The sequence below is a fragment of the Nelusetta ayraudi genome, unplaced genomic scaffold, assembly GCF_046127955.1.
Source record: "Nelusetta ayraudi isolate G7.1 ecotype Tasmania unplaced genomic scaffold, CSIRO-AGI_Nayr_v1 ptg000089l, whole genome shotgun sequence".
In the NCBI taxonomy this organism is placed as follows: Eukaryota; Metazoa; Chordata; class Actinopteri; order Tetraodontiformes; family Monacanthidae; genus Nelusetta; species Nelusetta ayraudi.
Genome location: NW_027466139.1, coordinates 521,117 through 538,750, shown reverse-complemented (window position 1 = coordinate 538,750; position 17,634 = coordinate 521,117). Strand labels below are relative to the sequence as shown.

Here is a 17,634-nt window from a genome sequence, read left to right as displayed (position 1 = left end):
TGGATGGAACAAACCCCCAGCTGCCTGCCAGTCGTGTCAGCAGGCTGAAACCCCTTCCAGCCTTGTGGAAACACCCCGGCGGTATCAGTGGCCACTGTGACGTCCCGAAGACCTGATCTTCACATTTTCTATACATGCACTCTCTAAAAACTGAACTAAAGAGTGGACACCTGGCCTGCGACCAATCACAACACCAATCTGTATTTTGTCTCTTAACCTAAACCTTTACCCCAAAATGTATTTAAATCACATTTGAATTGATTTGAATGACAGTTGAAACATCAACGCAGACTCCTTCCTGATGGCATTGAGAAGATTTATAGCCTGTCGCCTCAAAGCAGCAGAGTTGGTCTTTGACCAGGGCAGCAGCTTCAGAGGTGGGGACAAGATACTACAAGATGGTTTAAATCTCTTCCTGTGTCCAGGAATGTTTTCTGGATAACGACACGGACACGATACTCTTTCTATTAATGCAACATGATGAATAATAATAATAATAATGAAAGTGATTTAAGACTTTTCATCTCACCAATCACCAAAGGAAACAAAAAGTGTTGTGTCATATCAAGCCTTACAATTCCTCGCTCGATTGTGGCTTCAAAGATACAATCTTTTCCTCTTCCTCTCATTAGTGACTCATTCCCCCCCACACAAAGCAGAGAGAAGCTGAGACAGACAGACAGACAGATTGGTCAGTTTACAGCTGCCGATATGTAGCTGGAGAGAGCACTGATGTGATGCAGAGTGGGATGAAAGAGTGAGAGAGAGAGAGAGGGAGAGAGACAGTGAAGAAAAGGTTTGTGAGGAGGCAGTCAGTGTCAGATTACATCTGAGATGTCAGATACCACAGTCCCTGTTCATCCCATGAGTCTGATGACTGACTCATTGCGTCAACCTTCCAGTCACATTTTTTCTGGTCAGTTTTGCTCTTGTGCAACATATGTCACGCAAGGCATTTCCTCCTCTGGTTCAGTAGTTTGTGATTGTCAGATTGGCGAATGCAGTCGAATTTCTATAGACTTACTTCATTTGATGTTTGCCACACAGGCTGCAGCTGAAGTCTCAACATTCAAACCAGAACTGCTGATCATATTACACTAAGACACCAAGCCCAGCCGCATCTCGAGGCTTCTGGCTTGCTTGCAAAATTTGAGATGAGTTTGGCTTGTCATTTTGCACGGTTAAATAGTATCTTGGCCACTGTAACTGTAAGAAAACAAATGCGGAGGTTATTTAGACTGAAAATGTGAAAGTTGGATTTGATTTTTCTCTTATTTTATTTTAAATATAAGTTGGATCGTTAAATGCACTGTACTGCCCTCAGGTAACTGAAAAAACAAAAAGTATTATATTGTTTTATGTTCTGTTTTGGGTGATTGTATTTAGTTTGTCTGTGGAATTGAACAAAAATAATTCTGAAACAATTAATGAAACCACAAAAGTAACTCTTTTTATTTAAAGAACTTGACAAATAGTACACCAAATGCAACTAAAATCACAACTGTACACATTGTAATCACATGAAATAGTCACACGTCTCTGCAGCTGACCTGCACCAGAGTCCAGCGGTGTCCAGTGTACACTCAGCTGAACGCAGCATTAAAAGCTCCTCCCTCATCAAGTAATAAGTGCACTGCGCTTTCTGCTAAGAGCCCATCGTCTGGCCATTTACACTCACTTCCCATCAAAACCTTCATGGATGGGAAGCCTTTTACTTTCTGATTGGAGCTTTGCATGCACTCAATTGGCCTGGAAGTCACATAATCACAGTGCACTCACAGATTCAAACAGCGCCATGGGCAGGATCTGAGATGGTGTTTGTCAGGAAAGCAGCAGAGAACAGGCCCGGTCACGATCCAGGCGTCCTGGAATGTGACGCTGTGGTTTCACCTGAGGAAGCAGACGGAGAGATGTGGGGTGGGGGAGGGGTGGAGGTAAGGAGGTGGGGGAGGTGCTCTGTTACACTTGGTCACTTATTGCTAAAACAATGACAACTCAGAAACCACTCATTCATTTTCTAAATAAAAAAGTAAAAAGAGTTTTGTCCTTGTCACTGCATTTCCAGAAGCTTCTGTTTCATTATATGTGAATGCAAAGATTGTACTGATGTTAAGGATCCGCTTTGTTGTGAAGACGTCAAACAGTTTTGTCTCAACCTTTCATTTTGACTTTGTTCAAAAATTGAAATAGGGATGTGAAACCAAATGGAGAAATGTGTGACTAACACAACTATTTATTCAATTATTATTTTTTCACTGACAAAAATAACGTTAACGTGTTAACTGAATGTGCTTGACTCTGTAAAATAAATCAACTTGTGGTGTGCCAGCTGCAGAAATCCATCCATCCATCCATTTTCCATGCCCGCTTAGTCCCGAGGTCAGGGTCACGGGGGTCTGCTGGAGCCTATCCCAGCCGTCTTAGGGCGAAGGCAGGGGACACCCTGGACAAGTCGCCAGTTCATCGCAGGGCCACATAGAGACAAACAACCATTCACACTCACATGCACACCTACGGACAATTTAGAATGTTCAATTGACCTCACATGGATGTTTTTGGAGTGTGGGAGGAAGCCGGAGAACCCAGAGAGAACCCACGCAGACACAGGGAGAACATGCAAACTCCACACAGAAAGGTCCCAGGTCCGGGGCTGCAGAAATCCATTTGTCTTCATTTACATTTGGATTTTGCCGAGCGCTTCTGCTTCTCCCTCCGAAGGCTCCCATGGGACCAGTTTTGTTGCGGTTTCTAGTTCATAGGCTGTGCAATTTAGGGATTTTTGCTGAGGGGAACTATTCAGAGATCTCAGAAATAGTATGAGGTCACCATGAACAGCCAACAGTATCTACCACCTGGCATTGTGCTTAATAGAACAGTTAACACTGTCATGATGAGTAAAAGTTTGACCTTTTATGAACATTTTGCGACACTATCGGCGTCTCACACCCCGTGTGTCACGGATGTGTGTGTTGTGTGTGTGCTTGCGCGAGCACAGGCACTCTGAGTCAAGGCTTAGGTCAGACTGAAACTCAGTGGCCCGCTTAGTCCCGAGGTCAGGGTCACGGGGGTCTGCTGGAGCCTATCCCAGCCGTCTTAGGGCGAAGGCAGGGGACACCCTGGACAAGTCGCCAGTTCATCGCAGGGCCACATAGAGACAAACAACCATTCACACTCACATGCACACCTACGGACAATTTAGAATGTTCAATTGACCTCACATGGATGTTTTTGGAGTGTGGGAGGAAGCCGGAGAACCCAGAGAGAACCCACGCAGACACAGGGAGAACATGCAAACTCCACACAGAAAGGTCCCAGGTCCGGGGCTGCAGAAATCCATTTGTCTTCATTTACATTTGGATTTTGCCGAGCGCTTCTGCTTCTCCCTCCGAAGGCTCCCATGGGACCAGTTTTGTTGCGGTTTCTAGTTCATAGGCTGTGCAATTTAGGGATTTTTGCTGAGGGGAACTATTCAGAGCCTACACAAGTGTCGGGTAATATGGGAATATATTATAATATATCAAATCTATGTTATTAATAAAGTTATATTATCTTTAATGCGATTGTCACACTCAGCTTTGGATGTGATTCTAACGCTGAGTCAATCACTTCTTCTTTGGGGGGGTGAAAAATGAATAGTTCCACAGTTCACTAAGTTCACTCAGTGGATGTGGTGCTTTCAGTGTGTCTGTGTTTTTAGTTTGGTCTTTGGTGTTTTTCTGACTCACCTCTGACATGTCCACACATTCAAGTCCTTATTTCAATGGCATTTTGTGGAAATGGTACCAGAAAAAAAAACCCAGATGTTTTCCTCTAATCAAGCACATTTTCTCTGTATGTGAAGTGGAATTTGTTTGTATTCCAACAGGTTCCCCCTTCTCTGCCTGCAATGGCAAGCAGCAGCAGCAGCAGCAGCAGTTTACCTGTGACAAGGCTTAGACCACACCCTGCACTTTAACCTGTCCTTAGCCCCACACTGTTTGTTTAACTGCCGCCGTATTGTCATGCGGCGGGGAGTGTAGGTGTGGTTCCACTTTACAATTACAGTCATTAACATTTACCAAACACAGGCAGTAAAAGCCTTCAAAGACAGGGCGAAGCAGGGGACAATACACTCTTCTTTTAATGAAAACACTTAAATTAATAGAATAGCTGTCCCATTTTAACCATTCAAACAATAACATATTACATTATATATATATATATATATATATATATATGTGTGTGTGTGTGTGTGTGTGTGTGTGTATATATATATATATACACATTATACAATATTATGTTTCTTGCAGTTTTAAAATTCAAACACATCTGTTGTTAGAATGTAAAGCTGGCCTATGTGTGTTGTCTGCTATGTTAAATGCACACACGCACACACGGTGCCAGAGGTGTCTGCTGGCAGTTCTGTTTCCTCTGCTGCGGTGTCCCGACCTGTCAAAGAACGCGACAAACTCGTCAGCTCTGAATGTTGCCGTGACCTTCAAAACAACGTGTTAAGTCAACTGGTTTAATATAGGCTAACCGTCAGCCGCTGAATTTTAATAATATAATATGGCCATAAAATAATAAATCAATTTATTTGTGCGTCTATTTCACTTATGTACCCAGACATATGTAATGCAGGTACCTCAACTTAAACAGAGCACAAACATGTTATTTTTACACGTGTTAAGACAATTAAACACCTTAGTTAGCTTCGGCAGCCAACATCTAAAGCTGCGTAATGCTTTCTTGAAGTGTCTTTCAAGCTACTGTACACTGAAAGGTTGACTGCATCAAGCAGCTTTACATGACTGTATTCTCATTTTCTCAGCACTCTGGGTTGAACTACTTTTCCAGACAGAGCAGAACGAAGATTTGTTTCTTTTCTTGACTTGACCCGGCTGAGCTCTTCACTCTGTTCTGTGCCGTCAGTTAGCTTGAGGCTAAATTTTCATGGTAAAGTGTTTTTCTACAAGTCTCGAACAGTCTCGCACAGTCTCGCTGTTCTTTTTTATTTTATTTGTGATTCTTTTGGTTTTGTCTGTCTCACTCTGGTTAGTTGTGCTACTTCCTTGTGAACTCTGTGTTGTTTGCATAGAGAAGTGCAAATCTTCACCTTGCTTTTGTCCCACGTCATTGTAATTTTCCACCATTGCTGCCTTTTTTTCATGCCAGTGTGCCTGTATGCTGGACCATACCATTTGATTTGTGCTGGGGTTTTTTCTGCTGCTGTTTGTTGCCGTTTGCAATAACTTCCCGGTTTGACATTACACAACAGTTTTTACATTTTTTTTTTTCTAAACCACCAACCTTTGCAGCACACAGTCTTGATAAAGCGCTCTAAATGTGGAACTAGCCACCACAGTCTTTATTCATACTGCTGGTTGTTATCACTGCATTTGCCTCCACTGTGATTGTTGTTATAATCCGTTTTTTTTATATGCATGTCTCAAACAACATAAAGAGAGAGAGAGAGAGAGAGAGAGAGGGAGAGAGAGAGAGAGAGAGAGAGAGAAAGAGAGAGAGAGAGAGAGAGAGAGAGTGTGTAGAGAAGAGTGCTGGGGAAATACAAGATAACTTACCCCCCTCTGCTGGCATAACCCATGTATTACAAAATCTTACAAAACAATTTTTTTTTTTATTAAGCAGTTTTTATTCCGCACAAAGTAACACAAAGTGCTTCACATAATAATAATAAAAAAAACATGGAGCAAAGAGGAAAGAAAGCTGCCTAAAAGTCAATCTTAGGTTCTGTTAATTAGTCACCGAGTCTGTCGCTGTTGTGGTTTAAGACTAGTTTATGGGATGGTGTGAAGTGCGCGTGTTCTCTGGTCTACTTTGGCGTTTGATTTGCTCACCAGCGCAAACACACATTATGCGTCAGGACGCATCAGCCAATCAGAACAATCTGAGACACAGCACCTACTGTACAACGCAGTGACGTCACGCACCCTCAAGACGAGTAAAAGACTTTGTATTTTATGCCGACAGCCCCATAAATCTGTGCAGATTTTGTGGTCTGTGAGCAGATATTCATAAGCTGCATAAACTTTTTTTTTCACTATCATGTCTATTTATAACAACGCTGGATAGTTTAGGTTCCACAAATCTGATATAAAAAAATATATCCTCGATGTAACAAAACTGGAAACACTGTCCTTGTTGCTGTATAGACTCAGCATCCACCTCCACATATCCGACACCCCAGCTGTGAAAAGTTAGTAAAACCTTAAGAGACAGAAAATGTTTCAGGCTTCCACTTCACAATGGAAATGATGGTGATGATGGTGTTTAATCTTCATTGTCTGAACCGTCAGTACAACTGATACGAGTTTTGCGCCATGTTTATTACAAATACAAAGCATAAGAAAAAGAAAGAGGAAAACAGCTGCAATTACAAAAAACACCTTTCAGGTCTCACCATTACTTGTGAATTGAAATATCCCAATATACTGACAGTTGAAACAGGACACAGTGGGAAAGACAACAGTTTAGGTAAAAAGCAACTTCACGTTGCTAAACTGTTAAATAAAAGATAACCGGGAACCAGAGACAATACTTGTGACATAGAGCTCTAAGCAACAGGGTAACCAGACATGCAGCTCACTACTGACTAAGCCCAAACTAAAGAGACAAAATCATTTGTTTTCAGTCCAGCATAAAGCAAGTGCGGTGCATTAAGACTTTCTTTTATCCTTCTTCTTTTTGGACTTCTTCTTTTTTGCTTTATGTAATTTCTTTTTGGCCAAGGCTTTTTTTGCACTCTTGCTGCTCTTAGCCTGAGATTTTTTCCCGTGCTCGTTTGAACTTTTCCTGTGCTCCTTTCTGTCTTCGTCTGCGCTGTCTGCACTGTCTGCACTGTCTGCGCTCTTCCTGCTGTCTTTGCTCCCGGCCACCGTTTTGTCTTTTACCTGATCAACCGCCAGCTTTGACAGTGCGACGGGTTCTTGGGACACCGTGATGAGCATCCTCTCCCTTTTCATGTCTTCTTTCAAGAGGACATTTTCCTGCTTGTCCCTGTTTGGGTAATCTCTGTGAACCCTGATTTCTCCTGAGCCTTTGGGGCCGCTGTGTGTCTCCCTGTCATCTCTTTTGTCTGAAATCTGCGGGCTTGCATGGGTGGGTCGGCATCCTGCCTGTTTGTCCATCTGCATCTTCTGCAACACAGGATCAAGAGTTGCAGTGTGAACGAGGACAACATTGCTGTGATTCATTTTGTGAAAGAAAACATGAAATACCCTGAAGGTCATCACGTCTGCAACTGAATGTTAGAGGGTGGCAGTGTTATTCAACACATTGAGTGTCCACTCGACCCACGTCCCCATAGACACCCGTTCAACGTGGGTCCAACAACACATCTATGAATGTGTCTTGTAGCCTCTTCTACAGTCAAGTAACATCTAAACAGACATTGGCTGTCACTGGTTGTGACAAAACAAAACTTTGTTGGTGCAATCCAATGGCAGGCATATAAAATACCACATTCTATCCAATCACAAACCCGGACACATTTCATTCACAGCTACGACCAAGTACTTACTGTATTCATGACTGTAAAATTTTAGATTGGGTAAAATACGAAATGACATGAATGATAATAATCTAAGTAAATAGTTGCACTAAAACTGATCACAATACTTCAGAACAAATGTAGAATGCAACCTACCATTCTATCAACGTGGGTTGCTGCATGGCTTTCAGCATTAGTCAAATTTCCAATGAACTCCTCACATTTCTGGCAATAAAAGCCAATCACTGGGGTTAAGAAGCTCCATCCTGTAACAAAGAACGAGAAGAGCATTTCAGTGTGTGTGAGACACCAAAAATACAAAGTGTGCACGGGTTTTTATTAGAGATTATTGCTTTACCGTCTTCTTTCATCAATTCCTCCTGGTCCTTCATCAACGACTCCATTTTATTCACAATGCCTCTCCTCTCCCTCCTCCTCTCCTCAATGCCTCGTACCTGAGGGAAAGCAACCCGATCAGGTCTATTGTGTTTTAACTTTAAAGCAAATCTAATGCATTATGTGATTCTTTTTCACCTTTGGTTTGTCTGCCATTGTCCGGGAGGTACTGCTGCCTTCCATTTTTGAACGCTTCTCTTTTGTCACTTTATGAAGAGAGACAAAAACATCAAAAGCATTAAACACATGCCAGAAGCAGCAGAAGCACTTTTCACTTTAGAAGAACTCACAGATGAATGTCAAGAGTAGCTGTCAAAATGTTTGGAGATGATCAAACACAAAATTAGAGGCTTAGTTTCTAAGTTCCAGATGTGAACAAGAGTGTTGGTACCCTTCTGTTAAAGAAAGAAAACCCCACAATGATGACTGAAATAACTTGAAACTGACGAAAGTTATTTCGTCAGTCCTCCTTGTATCCATCGGAGACACAGAGAGTGACCAACAACACCAACGAACCAACAATACACTCCAGGCTTTCACCTACAAATGCCTCCGACACCTCCTGAACATCAGATAATTCATTTCGCCCGCTTGTATTCGTGATATCATTCTTTTGGTCATTACCCAAAGCTCATGACTGTAGGGGAGGGTTGGAAAGTTTTTCCACCGGTAAAATCGAGAGCTTTTACTTTCGGCTAAGCTCTTTTTCCACCACGACGGACCAATACAGCAAGCGCATCACCGATCCACGTGTCGACCTTGCGCTCCATCTTTCCCTCACTCATGAACAAGAACTTGAGATACTTGAACTCCTCCACCTGAAGCAGGGGCTCCCCAAAGACCGGGAGGGGCAAACCGCCTTTATTCCAGCCATAAACATCAGATCGTGGATAAAATATGAAAAGCCATCCTGCAGGGGAAAAAAACCACGTCCACATCCCATCCGTCAGGACGTGAAGAGGAGAAAGTGGGGGTGGGCTGGATTGGAAACATCTTACGCAAGCCATCACAAGGCAAGTGGTGCCATCCCCCACCACTTCCCAAAAAGCTCCCCAAAGAAGAAAAACGCAATGCATCCAGGAACTGGACCTCTGGGCTCAGGGTAAAAAAAAATGCAGTGGGTTGGCCTCAAAATGTATGGAGACACCAAATTGATGAGGTGTTGTATCTCAGCACGGTTGAGAGGTTGTGAATGTTGGGTCAGATACGAGTCTCAGCTCAATCTTACATTACATTCTTACACAGGCTTCAAAAGAAGGTTTGAAACAAGTGCTCAGAGCTTCTCAGAGATTCAACACCAGGAATGATTTAGACATAAAAAAAATAGCACTTTACCTTTAATCAAAGACTGTAAGGACTCCAGAGCTTGCAGTACATTTGTCTCCTTCACTGCTGGCTTTGGTACCGAGTCTGGGTCATGAGATACAGGATACAAGTGCTTCTCCTGCCTTGGCCGCTGTGTATTTCTTTCAGACTCACTGGCTAAATTGACACTTTTTAATATGTTTTTGAGCTTTTCACATTCACTGCTATCTAGATAAGATGAGGCTAAACTGGAGGAAGTCACCTGGAGAGGTTGTGTGAGCACAAAATCCCCTAAACTTCCTAGTGTGGGCTTATCCTGTTTCTGAGTCTGTGGAGTGAAGCTATTCAGTTCTTGTTTGCTATGTCCTCCATTCTGGTAAAAGTCTGCAGAAGAGGTTTTATTCATGTGTTGTGCAGTGTCATTATTTCCATACAAGAATAACTCCTCATCTTCAAGTTCAGGAGCTGCTTTGAAAGTCGATTCCTTTTCACACGAGGCCTGAAGCCAAGAAAAGTCGCTGACTACTCTGTCATGTGGAAGCAGCATACTGTCACTATCCAATGTGGCCAAATTCTCCTGAGTGTCCTGTCGCTTATGAGTGCGAACATCAGGGAAACGTTGCTTTTTGCTGTCACCTGAGGCCTGCGCAAGGGAGAAATCACAATAAAGGCAAACCATGAAAAAATGTTGGGTCGATAAATCGCAATGTATAAAGTTTAACATACTGGGAAAATAATCTCAACATTAATGACTAAAATACAGAACATTGTAACCTTGTGGTCCCATTGGTGACTTTTTTTTTTTTTTTTTTTTTAGGTACCCATGTTTTTCGCTTGTACAGTGTCAATATAGCAGCTGCTGCCAGGTGCACTTCTTTCAACAAAAACATCTTGTTGGAAAGAAAACATTGGATATTGTTTTTTGTTTCAGTGTCTGCATAGGCTACTCATTGTCTGCAGTCCATGTTAGCAGCAAATTCAAAGCAGAAAGACATGAACACTGTATACTCTGTATACTGAAGTATTTGTCCTGTGGTATGACTGTGGCTGCTGCACTCTGACCACCTTTTTTTGGTTTGTTTTTTGAATATATTTATAGTTTTGCATGATGAAGTATGTTGCTTTGCATTTGTGACTGAAATGACTCTCATTTTGAAATACATAGCCGGGACACTGTTGTAAAACAAAACCAAAAAAAAAAAATCTTTTGGCACACCTTTGCTGTAGATATAGAGACTAAATATTATTCAAGCAACAAAAGACATCTGGGGAAGAGAATGTTTTCCTACCTGTAATGTGAGGATAGCATCTTTGAGTGCAGGCAATCGATCTTCCAAATCTTTGCTACTCATGACCAACTTCAAGCCTTGGAGTAGACTTTTCCTCTCTTCAATGTTGTCAACATTGCCGTGGCAGTTGTCATCGTTGTTTCTTTTTCTTTTCCTGTCCTGGTTCTTCTCATTGCTATTACTTCTTGACCGTGGCCTCCTCACTTGGCTCTTACTTCGCACAGGACTGTTCTTGCTTTGACTTAAATTGGGAGATCGGCTTTTGCTCCTCCCTCGACTCATCCCACGCACGTGACTTTTGCTCCTTGCTTTGCTTCGTCCTCTGCTCCTGCCTCTACTTCGACTGCGTGGTCGGCTTTTACTTCTTGCTCGGCTTTTACTCCTCGGCCGGCTTTTACTCCTAGGCCGGCTTTTACTCCTCGGCCGGCTCTTGGCTCGAGATTTTCCCCTGCTTCTGCCACGACTTCGACTTCTGCTTCTAGTCACAAGCTCTTGAAATTCAGAGTTTGCTCCGAGTGCCTCTTTTAGGGTGCTGGCTGATTGAATTGCATCAGCTAAATTGTATGCCATGTTTCCTTTGAGATAATCTGGGAGGGGTTTATTTTCCGCAAGGCATCTAAGAAATTCCTCACCGGCACGGTCACTGAAAAAACAATGTTTACGTGTCAAACAATAACAAATACCAACAAATTTTTGCAAAAACTTACTCCTCTAGAAGGCGGTTGACAAAAAACAAAGTTATACCTGTCAGGAGGATTTGTTGCTTGAACGGGTTTCCATTTTGGGACCATATTATGTGGTGGTTCTATTGGAGGGCCAGTCTGACGCCTGCCCTCTGAAGCACTGACATTACTACCGTCAGTGGGGAAGCTGCTCCAGGGGGGCTGTGAGTATTCAGAATTCATGTTATAGTGTAGTAACGGACGTAGCAGCTACAGTATACCCAAGAAAATAAACATGCACGTTGTACTTATCTGTTTGTACCATATGCTATTATAAGACTTCTGAGCTTTAGTTTAAAGGTCCAGTGTGTAAAATTTGGCCTGATTTATGATTTTATATTGGTAAAAGCGTAGAATACTGCTTATAAATACACAGTACAGTAAAGATAATTTGGTTTTCCTACCCATAGAACAGTTCCTATGTGTGTGTATATATATATATGTATGTATACATATATATAGACATAAATGTATACAAGGTGAGCGAATGAGCGCTGCAATCTAAAATCTGACCACTGGATGGCAGACTTTTACACACTGTACCCTTAAAAGGAAACAGTAAAAGAAAGGAAAGGAAAAGGTTTCCCCACATCACAATCTGTGACTTTTTCCACATTGCTCCCGAAAAATGAGAATTCTGAATAATCATTCAAGTCAATGTCCATAGTGCAAATGGAAAAATAAAACTGTAAATGATGGGAGCTAATTGAAGTAAAATATGACATCTCCAAAACAAGAGTATGTTGACTACCAATAATGCTAACATAGTAGGGTGACAAAAGACTCAAAAGATGCTACTCACAACTATCTGCTGCAAGTGTGAGCTAACGAAAGCAAGTACTAATAAACTAAAACTAACGTAATCTAACTAAAGCAAAAGCACGATAACAAATTTAAATTGAGCCCATTTAGGCTAATACCAACAAACAATTGTGAGTGTATAAAATTAATCAAAGCTGGTTTTAGCTGAAGAGAGCTAAATCATAGTAGTAAGAGGTCAGTGAAGTGAAAATGGAATAACTGAAGAGAATTGAAACTGAAATAACCCTTTTCAGGTGCTACTGAAGACTAACCTAAATTGATAATTGTTATACAATGAGAAAAAATATACTATATACAACTGTCAGCCCATAAAAACAAATGGCTGCTAAAATGACAGGTTATAGGAAATATGGGACACTCAGACTGAGGGGTGTAGGACTAATTGAAGGTCATGATGATAAATGAATATTCATGTACTTTATTTTGTACAATACACACCCTAGCAGCAAGTTTAGAGTTACCTTTGTTAACAGTCAGTGCCATGTGGCTGTGACGTCCTCATTGGCTGACCACAAAATGTCAGAGTCAGCAGGCATACCTGCTCCGCCCTCACACTAAACACAGGCACTCCACAAGGCTGCGTGTTAAGCCCAATACTCTTCACACTTTTTGAATATAACTACACCTTGATCAGTCCATAAAATGAATTAACATTTATGGAGAACAATACAGTGGTTAGTGAGAACAGATGTCTTATTCAGCTGTTGGTCCAGTGTGTAAAATTTGGATTGATTTATGAGTTTTATATTTGTAAAGGTTTAACATACTGCCCATAAATACATTAATAAAAGTGCATACTTGCAGGACAACAAAAGTAATTTGGTATTCCTACCCTTAGAATGGTTCTTATGCATATGAGAACATATAGAGAGCAATAAGGGTCTTGCTCCTAGTTAGCTGCCATCTTGTGTGCCCGACTGACAGTGGCCTAAATACGAAATGTGCTGTCAGTTCCTTAAAGATTTTACACACTGGACCTTTAAGCTGCCATCTTTATTTCATTGTTTTTGCAATTTTATCCATCTCATTTTTATTTGAAGGTGCTATTTTTCTATTTTATTTTTTACTGGATAGCCTTCTTTCATATTTCTATATTTTCATGCCTTTACTACTTAAATTTATATTGAAGTTGAAGCAATTCTATTCAATTGTGTTGCAAAAGTCTAGTTCCAAGACAAGCCCTGGATTTACAATACAAACCCACAGAAGTATAAATTGCTATTACATTGATTGCATGGAAATAGTGTGCAATAATCAAGGCTTAACTTTCGAGCACCAGAAGACAAATCCAGAAGATGGAAGTTCTTTCAGAAGAGAGTCATTTTGTTTCAATAAACAAGTCAGTGTGGATTTAGGAGAAAACACACATCAGTGTTGAGAGGTGATTGTTTGCAAGAGAGTACAGACAATAGTACTTACAAAGATCAAACCAAGACACAACAAATTGATACGAGTAAGGGAAAACAGGACACTGGATTTCCTCTGAATATTTTATCATGTCCAAAGAAGACATTTATCACACTGGCTTTCTTTGGCCTACTATGTCCATAACAATAATACAACTACTGGTTGTTTATTCCATGATAACTTCAAACATAAAGCAATAGAAATAAATATATTACAAAAAACATTAATGATATATTCCTAATTGAAAATCTAGGGAGAGGGGGGGGGGGGGGTTTCAATAGAAGAACACAAGTGTGCCAGAGGATAATCACGACATAAAACAAAATAGAAATGTCTCTTTTAGATGTCTCTTACCTTGACAGTCTAATACTAATACTGTTACAGATGAGTTAATGTTATGTCTTTTAATGAATAAAAATATCTGCGTAGAATAAGAGGCCATACGTGGCCCTTTGCTGTTCCAAGTGATGTGAGCATGTGACACTAACCACACAACACACTTCAGAACAATCCTTACATTTTTTAAATGTTTTTTAATGGATGGTTTCAATTGATGCTACAGGCTTAGCGGTTGTGTATACAGTTGTTTTCTGTCAATTTTACACTTAAGGGTTATTTAGGTAAGTTATTGGCACTGAACGAAAGACATGAGAACAAATGGCAACCTCATGAAATTAATGTCAAACATTTGCAACATTAGATGTTGAATCTTTATTTACAAAATACAATACAAGAGATTGCTGCAAAACAAAATGTGATTGTATCCCACTATACAGTGATAATAAAACTTCTATGTTCTTATAAAACCAAATTCTTCAAAGAAAATCCTAAATAAAAGGAAAAACAACTTTGTGCTCTCAACATTTTGCTAGCACGTGTTATTTAGAGCAGAAAGGTGGCACTTCATGTAACACATTGAAACACAGCTGCTGAAACTAATATGCCCACTAAGCTGCTGTACATTTGCTTAAGAAAAGTAGGGCACTTGGAAGCAAATAACTCAACCAAATAAACTTAAAAAAGTTAGCCGGCGAGACTGAGTTGATTTCGACCAATAAGGAGGCTCTTTAACAGCACTGAATGGTGGCCTTAAAGATCCTTCATTTCTTCCTGTGAATAGAAGGGTGTTAAATACACATTTCTGGTGGAATCCTTTGTTTCCGCTTATTTTCCTGTAAAATACAGAAAAAAATGAAAAAAAAAACAATTAGAAAATATTTTCATAAAAGTCTGTATCACTGTAGCATACTTATTCTATAACAGTTACACTAAAAATGTTGGAAAAAACAATGTCACGTAATAAAGCATTTCAAGTCAAAGGTATTTAAGTATAGTAAGTATAATGTACAAACAACCTGGTAGAGATGGATTTTAAGGAAAAATACAACTTTATAGCCTCTGGAAATAATTCTGCAACGTCCTGTTAATAAACCCCTGCACTGTGTTTGATGCTAAACTTGAAAAGGTAGGTTAAGTTTTCCTACCACAGTTTGACAATAAAAATGCACTTATTGATCTTATCGTCATTGAATAACGTAATTTATTATTTTTTTTACAGTAAACCAAAAAATCAAGCAAAAGCAAATTTTATAACTAGAAATAACTTTTTATATAGTCACAAACAGTTTTATTGTGAAAATTCTACTGACCATGGTCTTTGATGAAAAGCCAGGAGCTGACTGGGGCTGTGGTGAAAAACTTGTCCTTCATGTCTGATGAAGTTGGAATGTCTTGCGCTTCAAATCTTGGTAATTGAGGTGGTCCTTGAAAGGGTTGGGCTCCAATAATCAGTCACTAAAAAGTCTTCTCTTATTTGTAGACTAATCTTCTGCAGGCCAATCAATGTTTCTGATTTGGGTCAATGCCATTTCTCATGCCATGTTCTAATATTCTGTATTGCACGTCACTATGTCACGGTTCTGGTTCGTATCATGGTGGCATACAAGGTGCTGTATGCTACTTCACTTTGAAGTTGTTAAAATGTGTGCTCAATTTGCGTGCGTGTGCATGTTTGTGTACTTGCACGTATGTTTTTTTGTTTGTTTGGGTTTTTTTGCAGTAACAGTAGTATAAAGAATGGAGTTTGGTGAAGGCTTGGTGGAATAATGCTTTCCTTTTACAGTATATCCCATAAACCTAGTTGAACCCGGCTGTCACGGTCTACCCTGAAGGCATTACTAATGGAAGGTACTGCTACTTCTATCATTATTATTATTATTACTTTGTGGCCCTGCTGAGATTGTGTGATTATTCCACTATTAATTAATCTATTTATTGACTTACTATATTCAGGAACCATTAATCTGGTGCAACAAAATGGAAACAAGTTTACATCGATAAGTTATCAATTCTATTTCTAACAACTAAAACAATATTTCAATATGGACAGACACACATCTCTTTCGACTGTTGTGACTTTTAATCCATAAATTGTGAAATACAAAGCAATGTTAAACCTCCCTGTAATGCTGCATTTTGTCGCGATTCAAATGGTAAACAAAAAAAAACAACAACAAAAAACAACAACAACAAAAAAAAAAACACATATGACTAATGCAACGCACAATATATCTTTATCCCATGTGTGTGACTGTACGGGACGCATTCCAAACATCCTGGCCGCGTTCCTCGATAGCGGTGTTACGCGCAGCCATTCTCTTCATTGGCGTTTCCACGCTTTGTAAACTCGTCGACAGGGGGGATAATGTGGGTTTGATACGCACCCTTTCAAACACTCCCGCTGGTCTGTTGTGGAGAAAATGCCTCTCCATCGCAGGTCTGGTAGGAAAAGGTCCACACGGTGCGGGCGGTAAATACCGAGGAGGAACAGGCCCCCCTCCGTACGGTGCACCCGGGGTTTGAGAAGGGCCAAACGGCGGCACACCGTACGGAGGTTTCCCCGGGCGGAACATGTCACTGCTCCGGAGGAACACGACTTTTTAAATAATATTCCAAACGCGTTACTCTACAAAATAAAACACGCAAAATGTCCCAAATCTCGAGATCTCAGGTTAGCATTGCTACTAGCCGTACAGTTGAGTGAGAGGGGATCTCTTCTTCTCTGTCTCCGTTTCTATTGCGTTCAAAATGTAGCGCCACCGAATGGATCGGAGGGGGGGGTACAGCGAACGTGGCAAATGGGGCCTCAGGTGTCTCGAAAATAAAACAAAAATAAAATGAAGTTAGAGGTGGAACGAGAATGTATTCATTAAATGAGGTGTATATTGTTGTTTGGTTTTAGTCCATTATTATTATTATTATTATTATTATATTATTATTATCAAAAATACTTTCAAAAATACACATACACTAAATACAAACATTTATTTCTGATATATATATATTTTACCATTTCAATAAAGTAATACTGAAAAACACTACAACTCCTTGCATGTATATCTTGCACTATACTCATAAATATTCATTATTGTTTAATAATTATGAGTTATCAGTGCTGCTGCCTCACAGCAAGAAGGTTGTGGGTTTGATTCCGGCCCTGGGGCCTTTCTGTGTGGAGTTTGCTTCTGCTCCCAGTGTCTGTGTGGGTTCCCTCCAGGTGCTGCGGCTTCTTCCCACAGTCAGGAAAACACGCTAAGTTTTTGGATTTAGCATGTTTGGAGGCCAAGTGGGAACATTTGCGTAGGTGTGTCAGTGTGAATGGTTGTTTGTCTTTCTTTGTGGCCCAGCAGTGAACTACAACGACTTGCACAGGATGTCATTGATGTATCCTACCTGCGGCCAGTGACAAGCAAACCCACGTGACACTGAGAGGATGAATTGATGGACGTTTACCTGAATGTGATGTCTAGGAGGGATCAAACACTTATGAGACTCTTATATGACCACTCACTGTTGCCTTTTGACAACACAGAGGTGGATACAAAAATGCATTTGCTGTTGGGCACAAGTTGAAAATACAAACTCCACTTCCAGTGGAGTACCAATGTCATGTCAAATGTGAGTGAAAACAGAATACAATGGTTTACAAATCCCTGTAGCAAGGCAGGGCGGAGGAAGTGGGGTAAATAGGAAGTGATGACACACACACTCACACTTTTGTACAGCGCACAGTTACTGTTATTTTTTTTTTTTTAGTTCATTATTTTTACCACTGTTGTCCATATGGAGAGGGTTTTTTGTCACTTCTATGTACCTTTTTAAATACATATAAAGTCCTGAGTTGTGCAGTTGACTCCTGTCCTCG

General features: G+C 40.5%; 1 protein-coding gene and 1 long non-coding RNA gene across 3 annotated transcripts; both read right to left on the bottom strand.

Moving 5' to 3' along the window:
* Positions 1-1,429: 1,429 nt before the first annotated feature.
* On the bottom strand, positions 1,430-4,049 carry LOC142901492 (uncharacterized). Its single transcript, XR_012928988.1, has 2 exons — positions 3,726-4,049; positions 1,430-1,890 (listed from the first exon to the last, which is right to left on the bottom strand). It is a non-coding gene; the product is annotated as an uncharacterized LOC142901492 (long non-coding RNA).
* Positions 4,050-6,251: 2,202 nt separating this feature from the next.
* On the bottom strand, positions 6,252-16,500 carry LOC142901490 (uncharacterized). Of its 2 annotated transcripts, XM_076046025.1 has the most exons (8): positions 16,154-16,500; positions 11,224-11,363; positions 10,480-11,122; positions 9,221-9,833; positions 8,024-8,091; positions 7,848-7,944; positions 7,646-7,755; positions 6,252-7,136 (listed from the first exon to the last, which is right to left on the bottom strand). In XM_076046025.1, the coding sequence occupies exons 1-8, from the start codon at positions 16,340-16,342 to the stop codon at positions 6,657-6,659; spliced, it is 2,340 nt and encodes a 779-aa protein (XP_075902140.1). In that variant the 5' UTR covers positions 16,343-16,500; the 3' UTR covers positions 6,252-6,656. The 2 variants fall into 2 exon arrangements, with proteins under 2 accessions (XP_075902140.1, XP_075902141.1); XM_076046026.1 differs by lacking the exons at positions 11,224-11,363; positions 16,154-16,500 and having other exon boundaries at positions 10,480-11,217.
* Between the last annotated feature and the right edge of the window lie 1,134 nt (positions 16,501-17,634).

Excerpts from the sequence above, each read along its gene's own strand:
- LOC142901490 (XM_076046025.1), bottom strand. The coding sequence starts at position 16,342 with ATGTTCCGCCCGGGGAAACCTCCGTACGGTGTGCCGCCGTTTGGCCCT. Across the intron at positions 7,945-8,023 it reads CAATGGCAGACAAACCAAAG|GTACGAGGCATTGAGGAGAG; the intron begins GTGAAAAAGAAT and ends GCTTTCCCTCAG. Across the intron at positions 7,756-7,847 it reads GGAATTGATGAAAGAAGACG|GATGGAGCTTCTTAACCCCA; the intron begins GTAAAGCAATAA and ends TCTTTGTTACAG.